General features: G+C 34.6%; 2 protein-coding genes across 6 annotated transcripts in view; one reads left to right on the plus strand and one right to left on the minus strand.

Annotated features, from left to right (window-relative positions):
- Nucleotides 1-40: 40 nt before the first annotated feature.
- On the plus strand, nucleotides 41-3,356 carry LOC100647231. Its single transcript, XM_003399524.4, has 6 exons — nucleotides 41-512; nucleotides 683-975; nucleotides 1,126-1,269; nucleotides 1,335-1,446; nucleotides 1,523-1,700; nucleotides 1,764-3,356. The coding sequence occupies exons 1-6, from the start codon at nucleotides 300-302 to the stop codon at nucleotides 1,937-1,939; spliced, it is 1,116 nt and encodes a 371-aa protein (XP_003399572.2). The 5' UTR covers nucleotides 41-299; the 3' UTR covers nucleotides 1,940-3,356.
- A 1,617-nt stretch (nucleotides 3,357-4,973) lies between these two features.
- Nucleotides 4,974-16,298, minus strand: part of LOC100647350 (acetylcholine receptor subunit alpha-like) — a 101,262-nt gene continuing 89,937 nt past the window's right edge. For 4 of the 5 annotated variants that reach the window (XM_012314644.3, XM_012314645.3, XM_048411110.1 and 1 more), the window contains 7 exons: nucleotides 13,813-13,928; nucleotides 13,353-13,521; nucleotides 9,981-10,117; nucleotides 9,528-9,686; nucleotides 8,344-8,526; nucleotides 7,876-8,089; nucleotides 4,974-7,518 (listed from right to left, as the gene is read on the minus strand). In XM_012314644.3, coding sequence (XP_012170034.1) covers nucleotides 7,321-7,518; nucleotides 7,876-8,089; nucleotides 8,344-8,526; nucleotides 9,528-9,686; nucleotides 9,981-10,117; nucleotides 13,353-13,521; nucleotides 13,813-13,928 — 1,176 coding nt within the window. In that variant the 3' untranslated portion in view covers nucleotides 4,974-7,320. The remainder of the gene's footprint in view (nucleotides 7,519-7,875; nucleotides 8,090-8,343; nucleotides 8,527-9,527; nucleotides 9,687-9,980; nucleotides 10,118-13,352; nucleotides 13,522-13,812; nucleotides 13,929-16,298) is intronic. The other variant, XM_003399525.4, reaches the window with a different exon arrangement.

Genomic DNA, 16,298 nt, shown 5'->3' on the forward strand with positions numbered 1-16,298 from the left:
AAATTTCAAAAAATACATATCGGTACATACGTATTTACGGACATCTGGTGGTGGCTGAAAGTTTGAAAGTGACGAGTAATGACCTGCTTTTGCGATTGTAATTTTATTCTGTAGAGTTAGTGTTCATCCAAATACGACACGAGAGACCGAAGTTTCAAATATATTTTCGATTGGCATTTAATATTACCTTTGTCATTACATAGTTTTATACCTATATGATCTTTTACAACATTTGATTATAAAATTTCATACATTGACAAATTTATATGAAAATAAAAGCGTAGTTTCAAAGACTTAAAATGTTGGAAAAAATAACAAATTCTTGGACGATCGGTCTGTATTCGCTTGTTGAGAATTCTCGATTTACTCCGAAGGTTTCGAATTTATGGGATAAAGAATCATTCACCGTGCAGCCTATAAATGATACGAAGATAACAAGACCCGACATATTGCTCGGATATTTAATTATATTTTGGATTGTTTTGTATTTTATGTATGAGAAGTGCGTTAATGTAAGTTTCAAAAATTTATTTTGCATTTTTATACGTTATGTGTTAACCGTGTTAATTAATGAATTTGTCAATTATTTTTTTTTTTGGAGTGGGTTATTTACAAAGAGTGCAGATAAAGGATAACAAAGCATATTGACAGTATATTTGATAATTTTCGTTTATTAACACAGTCGTTACTTCGACGTATGCGCATTCCATTGATGCAAAGAAATAGAATAATCAAAGCTGTATGGGAATGTGGATTTTGCTTTGGCAGCATTTGTTATCTAAAATCACCCACTATTAAAACGTTAAGCCTCTTCTTTGGAGAACAGGAGGTGACACACGAGGAAATGGGTGTCATTCTACATAAAAGCTTTTACTTTCATTGGGCAGGAATAGAGATCTTATGCCATGGAGCTTGGGCGAAAGGCTGGGCCCATTTTTTATTTGCGTCTTTCATCATGAACCCACACCAAGAAAAGTAAAGCAACTCCTATTTTAACACTTAGCACATGCTTGGTTCTTTGTATTACTTTATATCTTTAAACATATAATATTGAAACTTAGTTACTAAGTGAATTTAAATAATGCAAGTTGTATTTTACATGATTTTTTACAATTTTCTTCACAGATGGTGTACAGTGGTGAGCACTTTTCTATTTTCTAAGGCAATTGATACAATTATAATAAATATTTGTCGAATCTTATTATGTGTATCTCACTTTATTGGAAGAAAGTTACCCAAATTATTCTTTTGTCTTCATTGTCTTAGTTGGTTAGTATATTAAAAATTTGATGTATTTTTGATCATAATATTTTCATGACAAATACTTATTTCAGGATATACTTATATGTACTATTTGTACCAAAATTTTTATGGCCAGAAAATGTGGAATACACAAGAGCACAGATAGGTTTACAGCTGTGGTTCATAGCAGAGTGTTTAGATTCTGTAATATATCATAAAATAATTTATTTAGAAACTTCTCATTATAGCAATTTTTCTTTACTAAAAATATATTTTTTAGGTGTGGTTTAGATTTTTAGCATATGCAAAAGCTACACATTGGCTAGAAACATGCTTATTTCCCTTGCCAACGCAAGAAACAATTGAACTGGCAGGGATACAAAAGCGACATAGAGATTCCTTAAAAAAATTAGTGAACAGAACATCAAAAAGGGCAGAACTCTGGCAAACCCTGTTCTGTAAGTATATTCAAATAAAAAATTTACACATTGATATTAATTGTGATTTTTTAATAAAATTAGGTGCTGTGGCTATTAAGAAAAAAATCAAAAGAATTAGGCAAGCAAAGCAAAGTGATTCCATATTAGTGGATAATTTTACAGAAGAGAAATTAATTGCAACAGAGGAAACAAAAGAAATAAATAAAGAGCAGAAAGATGAGATTATGAAACAATATAGTCAAATTGGAAATGAGTAAATTGTTTAGGTTATTCATAGATCATAAATTACTAGTTTTAATTATAACAAATTTTTAATTGAAAGTATTAAAAAGACCAAAGAAACAAAAGCTTGCACTAAATCTCATAGCTTTTTAGTATAAAAATCAAGTTTATTTAAGAATTCTATAAATATACACCTATTTATGTAGAAAATTCTATTATTTACATATAGATTAAGGGTGCATTTTGCAAGTAACGTTACCTTTCTTAAGGCCTGTGCGATTAATAAAATACTTCAATAATGTTACAGACGAGTTTACTATGTATGTACTTACACAAGAATGTGTACTTAAAAACTGTATGTGATTATCTTAATTATGAATTTAAATTCAAGCCTTTAATAGTTATTATCAATTAACTGCTTAATGTAAATTTATTCGTCGAATATTTATTTAAGAAACTACTTTTGCGATAACGTAGGATGAAAGCACCATATATATATTACTCTTACAATTTTATCATTTGTTTTTTAAATATTAAGCTCCAGGCACGATGCGTAGATCTACATGACGACTTAATAACGATAGTGTTTATACTTGCTAAAATAATATTGCCTTCATTTATATGGAACCGACGTTGCGAGGTTTATAGATCGTAATAGAGCATGATGTGATAAACAAATATCTTATCTGTAATAGAGTGACAGTAATTAGAAACTGAAGATTGTAACACAGAGCAATACATCTTGGAAACAATAAAATTGTTGTTTATGAAACTACTGAAATTCTAAGATTAGTTTTAGCTCAAGTTAAGTTGTATTTTAAACGATATTCAATCCTTGAGCTTTTTTGATTTAAAATATAAAGAAACAGATATAAATACATGGATTGCAGGATATATAGAATTGGTCCAGGAATGTAAAAAGATCATTTTCAATTTAATGTTCGTCTAAATTTTGTTCATTAATTACAACTACTTTAATTAAAGTACAAAAAAGAATAATAATCGTCTTTCAAATCACTCTACTGGTAAATAATTAATGTTATTTATATAGAAATTTAAAGAAAGAAGTTACTATATATGTACATATATAAAACAGACTGTGTGTGTGCAAAGAGTTGGAGATTGAACATGTAAACTTAAATATTTCTAAAAAAATTGGATCATGTTTTTCTTGTGCGTATTTTACTACAAAGAAAAGCTATTTAAGTGACACGTTGTTCCTAGATATATAAAGTTTTATTTCCAATCATTCTGGACTGTGTCAATAAAATATAGTACATGTATTTAGGCTGAATTGTTCCACGATGTTATACAGTTCAATGAAAAATATTATAAATGAATAAAATTGTATTCAATATATCGGCAGCGTCTTATGCCTCGATAATATCGCACTTCTAAAAACTGTTAAAACATTTGGTTTAGAAACTTATAAATAAAACGTTGTATTATACAGATGCGTAATACATTTTCTTTTCAACTTCACAACAATTAATAAAATTATTCAAGCGACTGTATCTTTATATCAATATCTGAAGGGAGATGTCATAGGGAGTTCCTATGTTTTGCAAATATGTAAATACATGTTTGTTTCTTCTTTAATATAATAAAGAATTATGGTTTCTTTGTTTGCAAATGGGTATTGGATAGGATAACGCAAATTAAGTGTCATATGTCCATATGAAATAGCTGTTAAATATAACAGAGCTTCTTATTTAAAATCTTTTTATTTAAGATCATTAAAAAAAAAAACAAAATAATATATTATTGAGTTAATATAAAATGATTGAACAATCTAAGGTTACAGAAAAGTAGGAGTTCCAAGAAGTAAGGTGTTAATACTTTATTTACAGGACAGTTTCAAAGTTACATCTGTTTCTTAAACATAGTTATTTTTTCTACACCTTAGATTGCTTGGAAGTCACTTTCTGTATTTTATTGAATCTGATCTTTTAATCCTTTTTTAAAAAAAATATATATAGAAAACTAAGTCTTCTTATCTTTTTTATAAATAACTATCTCATTTGACACTTATTTTGAAATATCTTATACAAGCCCAATACCTTACAGTAATATCTTAAGCAAGAAATATTTTTTTTTAAAAAGAATTACTTATTCTTAAATACAGTAACGTATTTAAGTAATTTCCGTGGCTAAAAATTAAGTTCGTCGCAGTTATGAATTATGATGGATACATTACTTCATATTAAGAAATGAATATCACGTATAAAGTGAAAGTACATAATCGATGGTAAAACATTTAATCATAGATTGACAGATTATGCGCTACGCACAATCCGACGAGTAAAACTACATTTAATATAGCAACACTTCTCTCCCTGAATGCGTTGTGAGTCCGAGTGTTGAATATAAGGCCATTTCATGTGAATGACGACCGTTAAAAGTTCAACACACCATTTATAAAATCTCTTCCTTTATGGGAACAACATCTTCAATTTCGTGAATGAAGACAAACTGTCTGCTTAATTTACGTAGGTTTTATAATCGAGCTTATAGACACACTCACAAAATATCTTGCCATATTACTTTTATCGTGTGTGGTAATGGTTATTTATAATATTTATATATTTATATATATATAATATATAATATATATAATATATTATATATATATCGTTAAATTGTTTTGTAACTTACGTTGAGTAACTATCACTGCGCTTACTTCCTCATAATAATGTATAATCAATTTTTCTTCTTTTTTTCTATTTTTTGTTTTTTTTTTGTTTCATTAATACTCTTCACACATTCACGCGGATGACTTTCACGTTCTCTCTCTCTCTTTCTCTCTATCACATTCTCTCTCAAACGACAAACAATTAAAATAAAAGAATATTAAGAAACACAGGATCCACATGTAAAATCCATATCTATGCGATGACCGCGCCAACCACAAGCTAATTTTTGTTCCTTTCGCTCTCTCGAAATTTTTTTCCTAATTTTATCGTTTCCAAAAGAAACTCCCGTGTATTACAAACGATAATAATAATAAAATTCGCTAGAAGAATTTGTATCGTCGAGTAATTCTCATTAATTAGTTTTTTCGGAGTAGTGCATACAAAATTGTCAAAATGTTCTTCTTTGTCGGTGTGTTTGTTGACTACTGGTGGCAGGCATTTATGGTTCGTCATGATACACACTACGAGCCGAGGTTTTTCAAAGTAGTAGGACTGGTTGGAAAGTCTACGATCAGCGGCCAAAGAGTCTCGTCGAAAGGATTTTTAAGCAGCGGATCGTTGCTTCGTTTTTTTTTTTAAGACGTAAAATCCTGGCTATTCATATATACTTAACTAGGAATTTTACCAATTACTCGGCTCTACTTATTTTCATTTTTTTTCTATTATTATTATTTTTTTTCGTTTATTTTTTGCATCTGTATTAAGAGGGAACAACAGTGAACCGGAAACACGCGACTGTTGTCCATCAAAAGTAAGTCGTTCATTTTCGTAGCTTAGGAAGACAGTAAATTATTCTGAACGCGATTGCAATAATAAACAGTTGCAATTGTTTTCATATTACTTCGTTTTTTTCGTGCGTTTCATCGTATTTTCTTGTCTTTTCATGTACGTGATGTTAATATGTCTAATAAATTTCTCACGGTTCGTCGGTGATACTGGAACGAACGTAATTACGAAAGTGTATCTTATTACGAACATATTACGTATTATGAGCAATAAAAGTTGAGTCGGTGAAACTTTCTTAGGCCTAACGCTTCTTCTTCTTCTCTTACGTCAATTTGCTTGTCGTACGTGGATCCAGATTTTTAGAATTTGCGGCTTCACAACTAGAGAGACACGCGACTTTGTTCTCTATTCTTTTCTTTTCTTTTTATTCTGTGAAAATATGGCCCCATTGTTACAGGCTCAATGTAAACTTCGGAAACTGTTCAATATCTTCTTCCTTTCATTCTTTTCCTTTTCTCCTGAGTCTGCAACAGGCTCTGTCAAATTCCATGCCATCTACATGAATTATTGTGATCCTTTTTCCATTACTTTAACAATTGCTTTGGTACGTCGTTGATCGTTCTCCGTTTTAAAACTCGTTTCGATTCGAAACTATGTTGTGTCTAAAATATAACACTTCGGTCCCACATTTTTTCTTTGCTGTGTGTAACGAGACACGAGAACACTTTAATGCGATTCAATGGCAAAATTGCGTTCTTTGAGGCGTTCTTCAAGGGTGACGGAACATCAGTGATTCCTTAAACACTTAAATAACAAATTAATATTTATATTGTATGTTTAACTTTTTTTTTATGACTATTGTTCACGATCGTTCTTAGAAATGACCTCGAATGTAATTCGTTTGTTAATTTTATACCGTTAAAGAATCACAATTGTACTGTGAATACAACTGGCATAAACTCGAACTCTTCTTAGGTCTCTCCACATTAATTCTACGTTGTGTACATGTATCAACAACCTGATTTCCCTACATGTCTTTCGTTCGTTTGTAATATTAACAATAAAACCATGAGTCAAAAATCATTTTCCTTCAACGTTCATGCAAAAACATATTTCTTGTCCTTCGCAAGTATTTTAATCTTTTACATGAGAACTGAAGAAACATAATATTATCATTTAGAAATATGACTTTCAAGGGTGCAATCAAGGTCAAGAAATATGTTCAATTACATTTATTTCATTTCCATTTTATCTAATTGTCGTCCATTTTCGTTAGTGTTATTCCTACGTTCTGATCGCTGATGTGCGTATGATTTGAGAATCCTCGCCTTGAGCAGGGGAATAGCAGTTAATTGGCCGTTAGTCGTATAATTCGCGCGAAAAATCGAAGACTCCCTTTCTCTCATCGAGGCTTCAGTCTTTCAGTCGTTTACACCAGGGACGAGAAACCTCTGTTTTTTCAATCGTGTTCGCAAATGTATCGGAATCTCTTAAATTCGAATAAAATCAATGAATACTTAGATACATTTACCAATGTCTATTTAAACGTATATTTATCGTTCTTGTATTACAAACCAATAAATCTGTAAATGTATAGTTTCAAATGAAAAATTACAAATGCTTGCGAGAATTAAAGAACTGACACCGATAATATAATAAATCCAGAATTCAAGCGATAGAAATGGAAGTATTATAATGATAGGACTATATAGAAATATTTGAACGATGCCAACCCCTTCGGATCTAGCAAAATGGCGGCCGAAGGTTATCAATGTCGATTAACGCTAACAGACTTTCCGTACAACCTATATGTACCATTGAAATGATTGACAGCACGTGGGTATTCTTTGCAAAAGAGTCCCTGGTCAACGTGAACGCATTTTCATAATTTGTTCTTACGTTGTTGCGTAATACATTGTATATGTATGTACGTGTGTAACGCATGTGTATGCGAGCATGCGTCATACGTGAAGGTAACGAAATTGAACAATTGTCTCTCAGAGGCTTGTGACGATGTGTGGCTTGGCAGTGGTGGAAGCGATCTCGGACAGTCGCACGTCAATGGGGATGCGATCGTCATAGAGCGTTGGTGCCTGCAGGATGATACCTGCCGTGCCGACGACTACGGCTAGTGTAAAAATCCACAGGAATAACCTGTCAAGCACCATCGCGACGTATTTCCAATCTTCTTTGACCTAAATAATTAACAATGATTAAATCGATTAGATAACTAATTGCATGATAGTAGATTATTTATTTTAGCTTTCGACGAGGAACGAACTAGGTTTTTACAACTATGTAATTACATAATTTAGTGAATTACGTAGATACCAAAGATATTCGCAAAAAGCTCTAATTGAAAATTTAATGAAATTTCATTCAGAAAAAATACTCATAACGTTGACCTTGACAATATATTTCAGGTCCATCGAAATCAGTGAGATGTTTCCTACTCTGCATAACTATCATAATTTATTTTAAACATTCTATCGTTTATTCTATTCTCATCGTTTATTTTGTTATTCTAAAGCGGGAAATGAAGGTTTGCATACTCTGGTAGAGTCCTCTTCTCTTTTCGTGTGGTCAGCAATGAAACGAATGCCTTCAATAGCCTTATATAGTTCTGGGCAGTGATGCCAATGATGAAGAGTGTTACAGAGAGCGTCCACGCTCTCCTCGGTCGGCAGTTGCGGTGGAGGAGCAGCCGTGGTTGCTGGTGAACCGTGAATGCGACACGCACTTCCTAAATTTACAGCTTCTAATTCCCTAATAATTACATATTTATTTTTTTTTTTTAGAATAAACAACTGTCACAATCTCCTTATTTATCTTACTTAAAACAAAGTCTTAAGAAATATCCCTTATTATTCTTGTTACTTATAAAAGTATGATTGTCTTTTTTATAAAATTAACAATAATTTTTAAAGTGGAGAAGATAAAATTATGTAAAAAAAATGTCACTTCTGTGAGCCACTTTAAATATACATTTGAAACATTTGCTAATAATGCACTTTACATACCGAGGGTGTAATTCGTCCCGCGAATCGAGACTCGGGAACAAAACGGAGGACTCAACCAGCTCTGAGGCCGAAGTCTCTACGAAGAGAGATGGGTCTTGTAATTCGAGACCATTGCACGTTCTGACCATCACGCGTTGGCCGTGATGGGCACCCATGGTACGTTTGTCTATCTGGTACTGCGGCCTGTTAAAAGATATAATCACTATCAACGAGAGCACAAACGATACTAAATAAGATATTTGAATATTTTAATCTTTATATTTAATTTCTAATTTTTTTACATCAATAAGATCAACAAGCAATCACCATAAAAATGTTAAAAACTAATTGTAATGAATTGCATACATATTTCTGGTGTCTGAATATATTTACACTTTAGTAATGTTGACAAGCTTTTCTTTCTGAAATCTCTTTACACTCTCTAACAATAGACATTAATTTTATAAGCTCGTGGAACTACGCTCTATACTATTACAATTACTGGAATGATATTTCGTTTGTACAGGCGATATGATTATCGTAAGGCGATGGTGTCAAGCATGTCGGTGGGCGTAGTGACGATTTATTATAATTGATGTGTAATCAATTATTGGAAACATTACGTTGCAAGTAGTGTGTAGAAGATTCCAACAAAGTGCTACACGACGTGTAGTGCTGAATTGTGCATAACGTTGTATGGAACTGTCGAGCTACCGTGTTAGCATTTACAATGACTAATGTGCAAGATTCCAAATCGTTTGAACGAGATAAATGGATCTGCGAATTTTCAGTCCCTGCCCTTGTGCAAATTTCTTCATCTTCTTAACAACTAGGATCTCGGCTCTCAAGTTTCCATATAATATTCTCGATATATCAACAAATCTCAAATATCTTTCATTTCTTTAAATTCTTTCCTCTTTCTTCGTATATTTTACAACCGAATTTCGATACTTTACTATGTTTGTTTGCATCTCGGCCGAAACTACAGATACAGATGTAAATGCAAATTCAATTCCAGTTTGGCGGGCAGAGGAAGAGACAGAAAAAGAGAAGGGAGAGAAGTAGAGAGAGAATGGTGGATTGTGCTAATGGTTGTAGACACGACGTGGCGCTAACGTCACGTGCGAGGCCACTAATGAACGTTCTAATGCTGCTTGGCATAGGCCCAACGGCTGGTCCAAATGCTCGGTAAAATCATATCTTGCCTGGAATCGTAATCGGATCTCTTCGAAGACGTATTATACCTGCGCATCACCAGTAGTCTTGGCAGAACATGGATAAAAACACGACGAACCCATGGTGCCATCACGTGCGTCTGTGGCGACCGGAAGTGAACATTAAGGACTACCACGGTTACGCATATACTGAAAATAGACGTTATATTAAATTATACTGTCACATATAATTTACTTATTATAAAAACTTACAACTCAAATTAAAATCGAACTTAGAGAGTCAAACCGTAATTTAGAAACTTTACCATAGAATCATTAGCTCGAACAGAATTAATCATACGTTATTAATACTCAAGGTCAAATGGAGATTCCAATCCTCCGCTATACAACAGTTTATTTGTATAATAAATTAGTTATAATGTTTTAGTATAAATTTCGTAAGAAGCAGGTTTTACAAATTTAAATATTTATCGATCGTTATACCTGAAGGTGTCTAGGATCATGGTGAAGAGGACGAATTTACCGAGAAGCGGTACCACGAGCGACGTGGGCGGGATAATTTCGGCCAGCAGGAGGAAGAACACAGTCAGCGACAGTAAAATCGAAATTGATAGGCTGACCTGCAATTAAACGATCAATCGTATCAGTTATATCGCAACGATACTTTTTCTCATCTTTTTTTTTTTCGAAAAGATACGGTACCTATCAAGAAACAAAAAGGTAAACGTAAAGAGAGAAAGGTACAGGTGGAATACAGGAAAAGAAAGAAGTGGAAACAATCGAAGAGAAAGTTCTGATACGATTCAGAATGTAGAGGGCACGCTCGAGCAAAGTGACTCCGCTACAAAGAGACAAAGAGGTAGCCCTCGAGGTTAAGTGTGAAGAACAAAACGTTCCTTTCATTCGTTCATGACACAGTATTGTATTTCGAAACGTGCTAAGGTCGTGTCATTACTTGTAATACTAATTACATAGCGATTAGAAAGAAAACGAACTCGACGAAGAAGAAGCTCGTGTCCATTAAAAAAATGTCCTCTTCTAATAGAAAATCGACGCCGCCTTAAATTACTTTCTTTCAAATATCATTCCACGAATTTGCTGAACCCCCATGGCGGATTTCTTTTCAAAGTAAATCCGAACTTTTCAAACAGAAGACGGTGTATACAGTATGTAACTGTATACAGCCGCCCACAGGGAACACGCAAAGATAAATATGACTTGGATATTTCGCGATGGATTGGTGTAGGTTTCAAATCAGTAGACAAACCAGAAACGAAGAACAAAGCCCGATTCGAGAGAGCATTGTTTCACCGGGCTGGCAGCATTCGCCTAAAGTAGCTAGTAGATTTGCAGTTCAAGCCGAATTCATGCTCTTCGTCGCGATTGTCCTTTTCAAACGGGATTCACCGCGAGACTTTTGTGTTTGAAAGTTGTTTGGAGTCGATCATACGCGATATCAAGAAGAATACTTCTGAAGAAGGATGAATTGATATAGAGAAGGAAGTTGCTTTAAGCATAGTTGTAGTGGGCGATTGAAAGTATAATAAGTTACAGAATGGTCGCGAATCTAGAGAAGCGGTTTTATATTCATTTCTATTCAATGTTCTTTAACGCGTTGAATGCCACATGGGTCATCGGTAGTGCACGTTGGACTTTCTATTTAGTGTATTGTAGTTATTCCGCGTGAAACAAATCTTGACAATGATTCGAAATATAATCATAGGCGATGCATAATTATCACGTACAATACGATTATAGTACCGTGGCCATCGATGGCTCACGTGGTTTGAGCGAAAAGTCACGTGAAAATGGTTCGAGATTCACCGTTTTACATTGAAATACTTATTGCTAGTACTGCGCGTTATTTGAACTCGAATTGAGGAAACTTGTCATGAAATTGAAAGCATCTGTTTTATCTATTTTATCGTATTTTTTTTTAAATATCAAAAGACACTACCAGTCATGATGCGTAGAAGACTGAATACTCGAGTGTTGTGAAGATCTGACGAAGAAAACGAGTAAGAAGAAATTCGTCCCCGTATCATTTTGTTTAGAAATAAAAGAAAAGTTCTATCGCGAAAACCGCGAAATAAACATAAGAAGGAAGAGATCTTGGGACGGTGTCTTTTTCGCAACGAATCGAAGTGTCGGTAAGCGGCTGCGGATGGCACGCTGACATCTGACCTTCTCTTCTTTTTTTTCACCAACCCCGCCGTTCTCGACGTTTTCTCCTTTACCCTTTCGCCGGCTGTTTCAAGCCAGAACAATACGACTGAATTATAGAGGCGCACACGGCGTCAAGTGGGTATCGGCTCGAGGTCAAGAGTCTACGAGGAATGGAGGCCGAATGGCATTTAGAGGTTTGCATTCCGAAGATGGATTTTGATATTTGACCCTCTCCACCCGGAATTCTGATCGAATGAGTCGACTTCACCCACGAAATCACCCTCTGCGCGAAACACTGCGAATATTTTCAACTTCCTTTTGCTGGACATATTTATACACCGAAGCGCTTAAAAAATTGAACGTTTCATGGTGTTTACCTTTCCTAAAGATTCTCTCCAATTCAGACTTGCTTCTAAAGAATCCAATCTTTTTCTGTTAGTCAAAGACTTTCTGTTTCGGAAGAATATCATAATATCATAAAATATAATTTGAAAGTGCTTTCCATGTTTTCAAACCTAATTTTCTTAATACCTTGACTACTGTGATGGTTACTGTGGCTCTGTGATACCACAGTTAATTAAAATATTCAAATTAAACGAGCAGTCATAATTGTACAATACCTGGTATTTTTAATATTATCATACTAGCATAGAGTATGTACCAAGTGCTTCACAAATCGCTTAATTTTACTTTTAGTAAAATCTAAGATTTCAACGCGCACGTTATATTGTACAACACGTGAAATAAACTACGATAAAGACATACAATTTGATGAGCAATCGTGTTGAAACGTTCCATTTAGCGGACCTTTGTACGCTAAAATTCGTACGCTCGTTATTTATCAGCGAAAGCCTAGGAAATGCGCAATAAAGCTATAAAGCGTTAATATACCTTTTAAGAAGCAAAGGATTTAAACAATTCGAAGGAAGCCTTTTCATCTAGAAATGAGAAGAATAGAGGGGCTTCTTGTTTCGCCTCGTCACGTGGAACGGGACACGGCGACGAATTTAATATCCTTTATTGGCTTTACTTTTCTCTCGAATCGTCTGCGCACCAACGAAATTTATCGATATACTTTCACGACGCCCTCAGTTCGTGGTTCTTATATTAAACTCGCGGAAACTCGGACGAACTTTTCCCGCTAGTAAATCGCGGCGAACGATGGACCATGCACCACTGTGAAATTTAAGATCAATGTTCCTCCATTAATTCGTTTTGCGTTAAGATTGCACATTCTAATGAACTTGTATCTACGATTTACAATTACTATAAACTTCTGGCTCGTAAATATTATTGTACTAACTGTGAGTCAGTTGTGTAACTGATGTACGACTGCAGCATTTTATACAAATTCTATTATGAGACATTATGTTTGAGAATATAATTAAAAACGTGGAATCTCGGTGGGAAATTGTTTTCCCCATCAAAGTGTTACAGAAAGCACTTTGGACATTTTATATATTTCTTTATATCTCTAGCGTATTCTGCGCAATTTTACTTTCAGATTCTACTATAAATGCATAAAAATCCGCAGTCTAATCATCGCTCCTTCGTATTGCCACCGTCCTCTCTACGATTAAACCAGCGAGTGGAACGCGTGAAAATAATTAAATACCTTGAACAACCAGGAGAGAAAACAGGGAAACAGGGAATAAAAGAATGTGTATAGTTTTAATAAACACTGCTCACCTTCTCGCCACTGTCGCTTGGCAGATAGAAGACCAACACTGTGAGAAACGAGATGCCCATACACGGTATTATAAGGTTGACAGTGTAAAACAGAGTCTTCCGTCTCATGGTGATGTTGAACGTGATGTCGAGGTAGGGCTCGTCGCAGCACGTGTAAAATTTTTCATTTCTGCAAATGAAACACTGGATGTGACCGTGTTTCTAAAGATACCTCGGGTTACCTCGCGGCGAATTGTTATCTTGAAATTGTTCTCTCAACATGTACGCCATTTTGTTCTGCTACGAACGGCTGGATACGTCCGTAGAAATTTTCTCAGCCTGATTATACTTTCGTTTCGATTGGTGTTTCGCCAGAGGATTGCCAGTTTCTCGAGAATTGGCTCGAATTGGAGGAGTACTTGGAAAAGAGGTCTTAGGGGCTTAGGGGAGCGTTTAGGACGATTCCTAGGGGATGTCTTACCTCACGGCTGGGACTTCGAGGATATCCCACTCGACGGAAGTGTAAAACTCCGACAGATCGACGCCGATATCTACGACGTTGCTGCCACGGATCTCGTCGATATGCCGTAGATCGACCTGCAAAAGTTTCGATAAAACGTGTGTACCTGGGGGAAATTATTTATTGATGTTAGAGAGCGATAAAGTGCTTCAAATGCGTTTAGAAATGTAGCTATCGTATTTGACTATTGTACTACTGTAAACTTCGTTAAGGAACCAATGTCGCATTTTTAAAGCAACATTTCATTTCCGAAATTCTGATTCTCTTTTAGTTAAGCGATAATTTGTTTACATGTACTTTATTGAATAATTCACACGAATGATACATTTTAATTAATAATTTTACTGAATAACTTTACCGATTATTTTACTGCTTGGTCTTTAATGATTAATTAATTGTTGATTAATTCCCTTTGTAAGTACAAGAATTTTCTCATTTATATGAATCGGGATGATGTTAAATGAAATAATACTTATCGGTAATCGAAGTAAGTTATAGGAGAACTTTGATACAAAATCTTGACGCGAAGTCTTATTGAATATTCGATGAATGTGGAACGAGGTATTTATACAATTTTCTATTAATTTTATCTAAAATATATTCTTTCATCTTTTAATCCGATCGTTGTTTCATAGAAGATTTATCAGTAGAACGATACAATTCCGTGAAAACAGAACGTATCAGTCAGGTTAATAGAGGAAACGCGAGGCATTACGGTAGATAGGTTTGATCCACTTGAGGGATGGAATGCCATTCGATGTTCCTGATATTTACGTCCATTTCTGCCCGTTAAGTTGGAGTTAACGAGATTCCCCGGCGCAACCGCGCCGGAATTCTCGATTATTACTTCGAGACAACGATTCGAGGTGAAACATTGGGACACTGCACGATATGATGCTTTAAAATCGCCACTCGACACAGAAACTTCAGCCAAAGTGTCCATTTATGTGTGTGTGTCCTTTAGAAGAATATACAATACCAATCTCTCGTAAAGAAATTAGCAAACCTTTTAAAAAAGAGTCACGCGAAATATTAGTTAAAAATTCCTTTCGATCTATTTAGCGATCGCCAACCGTCCTCGACGCTTTTTAAAGCGATTCTTCTAAAAAAAATAATTTCTATTTTTTTTCATATCTTTTAGAATCATCCTAACAATAGTAGGATATCATAAATTGTATTTTGTTAACAATTCTTTCATCTAATTTTTCAACATGCATTGCTTGGGAAACTTTTCAATACTAATCGTTGGAAAATCCCTAATTGGATCCGGCGAAAATTTTCAAGTTCTTTTTCCTAAAAAGTTACATTCTGTCCATCTCAGATTCTTTAGGATCTTCGCAATGATAGTAGAAACGTTGACATATCTGTTTTATAATTGTTATCGTAATATTGCTTGACAGGTTTCCGAATATTAATTACTGGAAAATCTCCGATTGAATCGAATGAAAATAGCGACCAGCTATAAACGCTAATAGAAGGAAACATCTTGTTCGTCGGCAGAAATTGACGATCCCAGAATTCACGTACGATGCGGCGGATCGTTAAAAGCATCTCACGTAATCACCCCTTACGGAATGTCCATTTCGTATACCGTATATAAAGCTGATCGATCGGGGTATGTGTTTCTTATTAAATGAACTTGATGGATATCCCGTCGTCGCGTCTGATGACGCATGGACAACGTATCACACACATATGTATATGTATACACGATATGCATTATTCATCGACCGGTATAGATACTTTACGCGATACTACTCGTGCTGCATGCACGACAATCGTCTGGGAATAATGACGCGAAACGATCTCGTCCTGCCCACTTGTAGCTTCGTTATATGTAAATTCTTCTTTCGTTCGACGATCCTGTAATTCTTTATAACGTCGTGAATATCGGTCAAAATTTTTCCTTTTCCTTTCATTTTTTTTTTTTTTTGGTCGATATGGAAGGAAAATTTTGCAGGACAATAAAGGTCTATCAATACTAAAATTATCAGAACGATCAAATGAACGTATTCATGATTTTTATAGAAATTTTATAGGTTCATAACGATGCGCCTTTGGGATTTGCTTCTTCCTACACTTAGTACTTCCTCTTGATTCTTCACTTCTCCTTTCATCTTGATTTTCTTGCTGCAAATTTTACACCCTAGTCGTCGGTAATTTTACTCGTTAATTATTCCTTCATCAAGTAACTTTATTATAGTATTCTGAGAAAAACTTTAATGTAGGATTGAAAAAGAAATCGGTAATAGTTCGGCATCTTTTGGTAACAGGAGAAAAATGATTCAGAATTTCGCTAAAAAGCTCATCCTTTAAAATTTTGCTTCTTCCAAAATTTTAATACCGCACCGTCACGTCGTTTGTTTCGCTGATATCGATTAGGTGAAGAGAAATAGAGGAATCCGACGGATCGAGGAAGTAATCGACGTGGCCGGAAAAAGTATGGC

This window comes from Bombus terrestris, chromosome 12 (genome assembly GCF_910591885.1).
Source record: "Bombus terrestris chromosome 12, iyBomTerr1.2, whole genome shotgun sequence".
Lineage (NCBI taxonomy): Eukaryota > Metazoa > Arthropoda > Insecta > Hymenoptera > Apidae > Bombus > Bombus terrestris.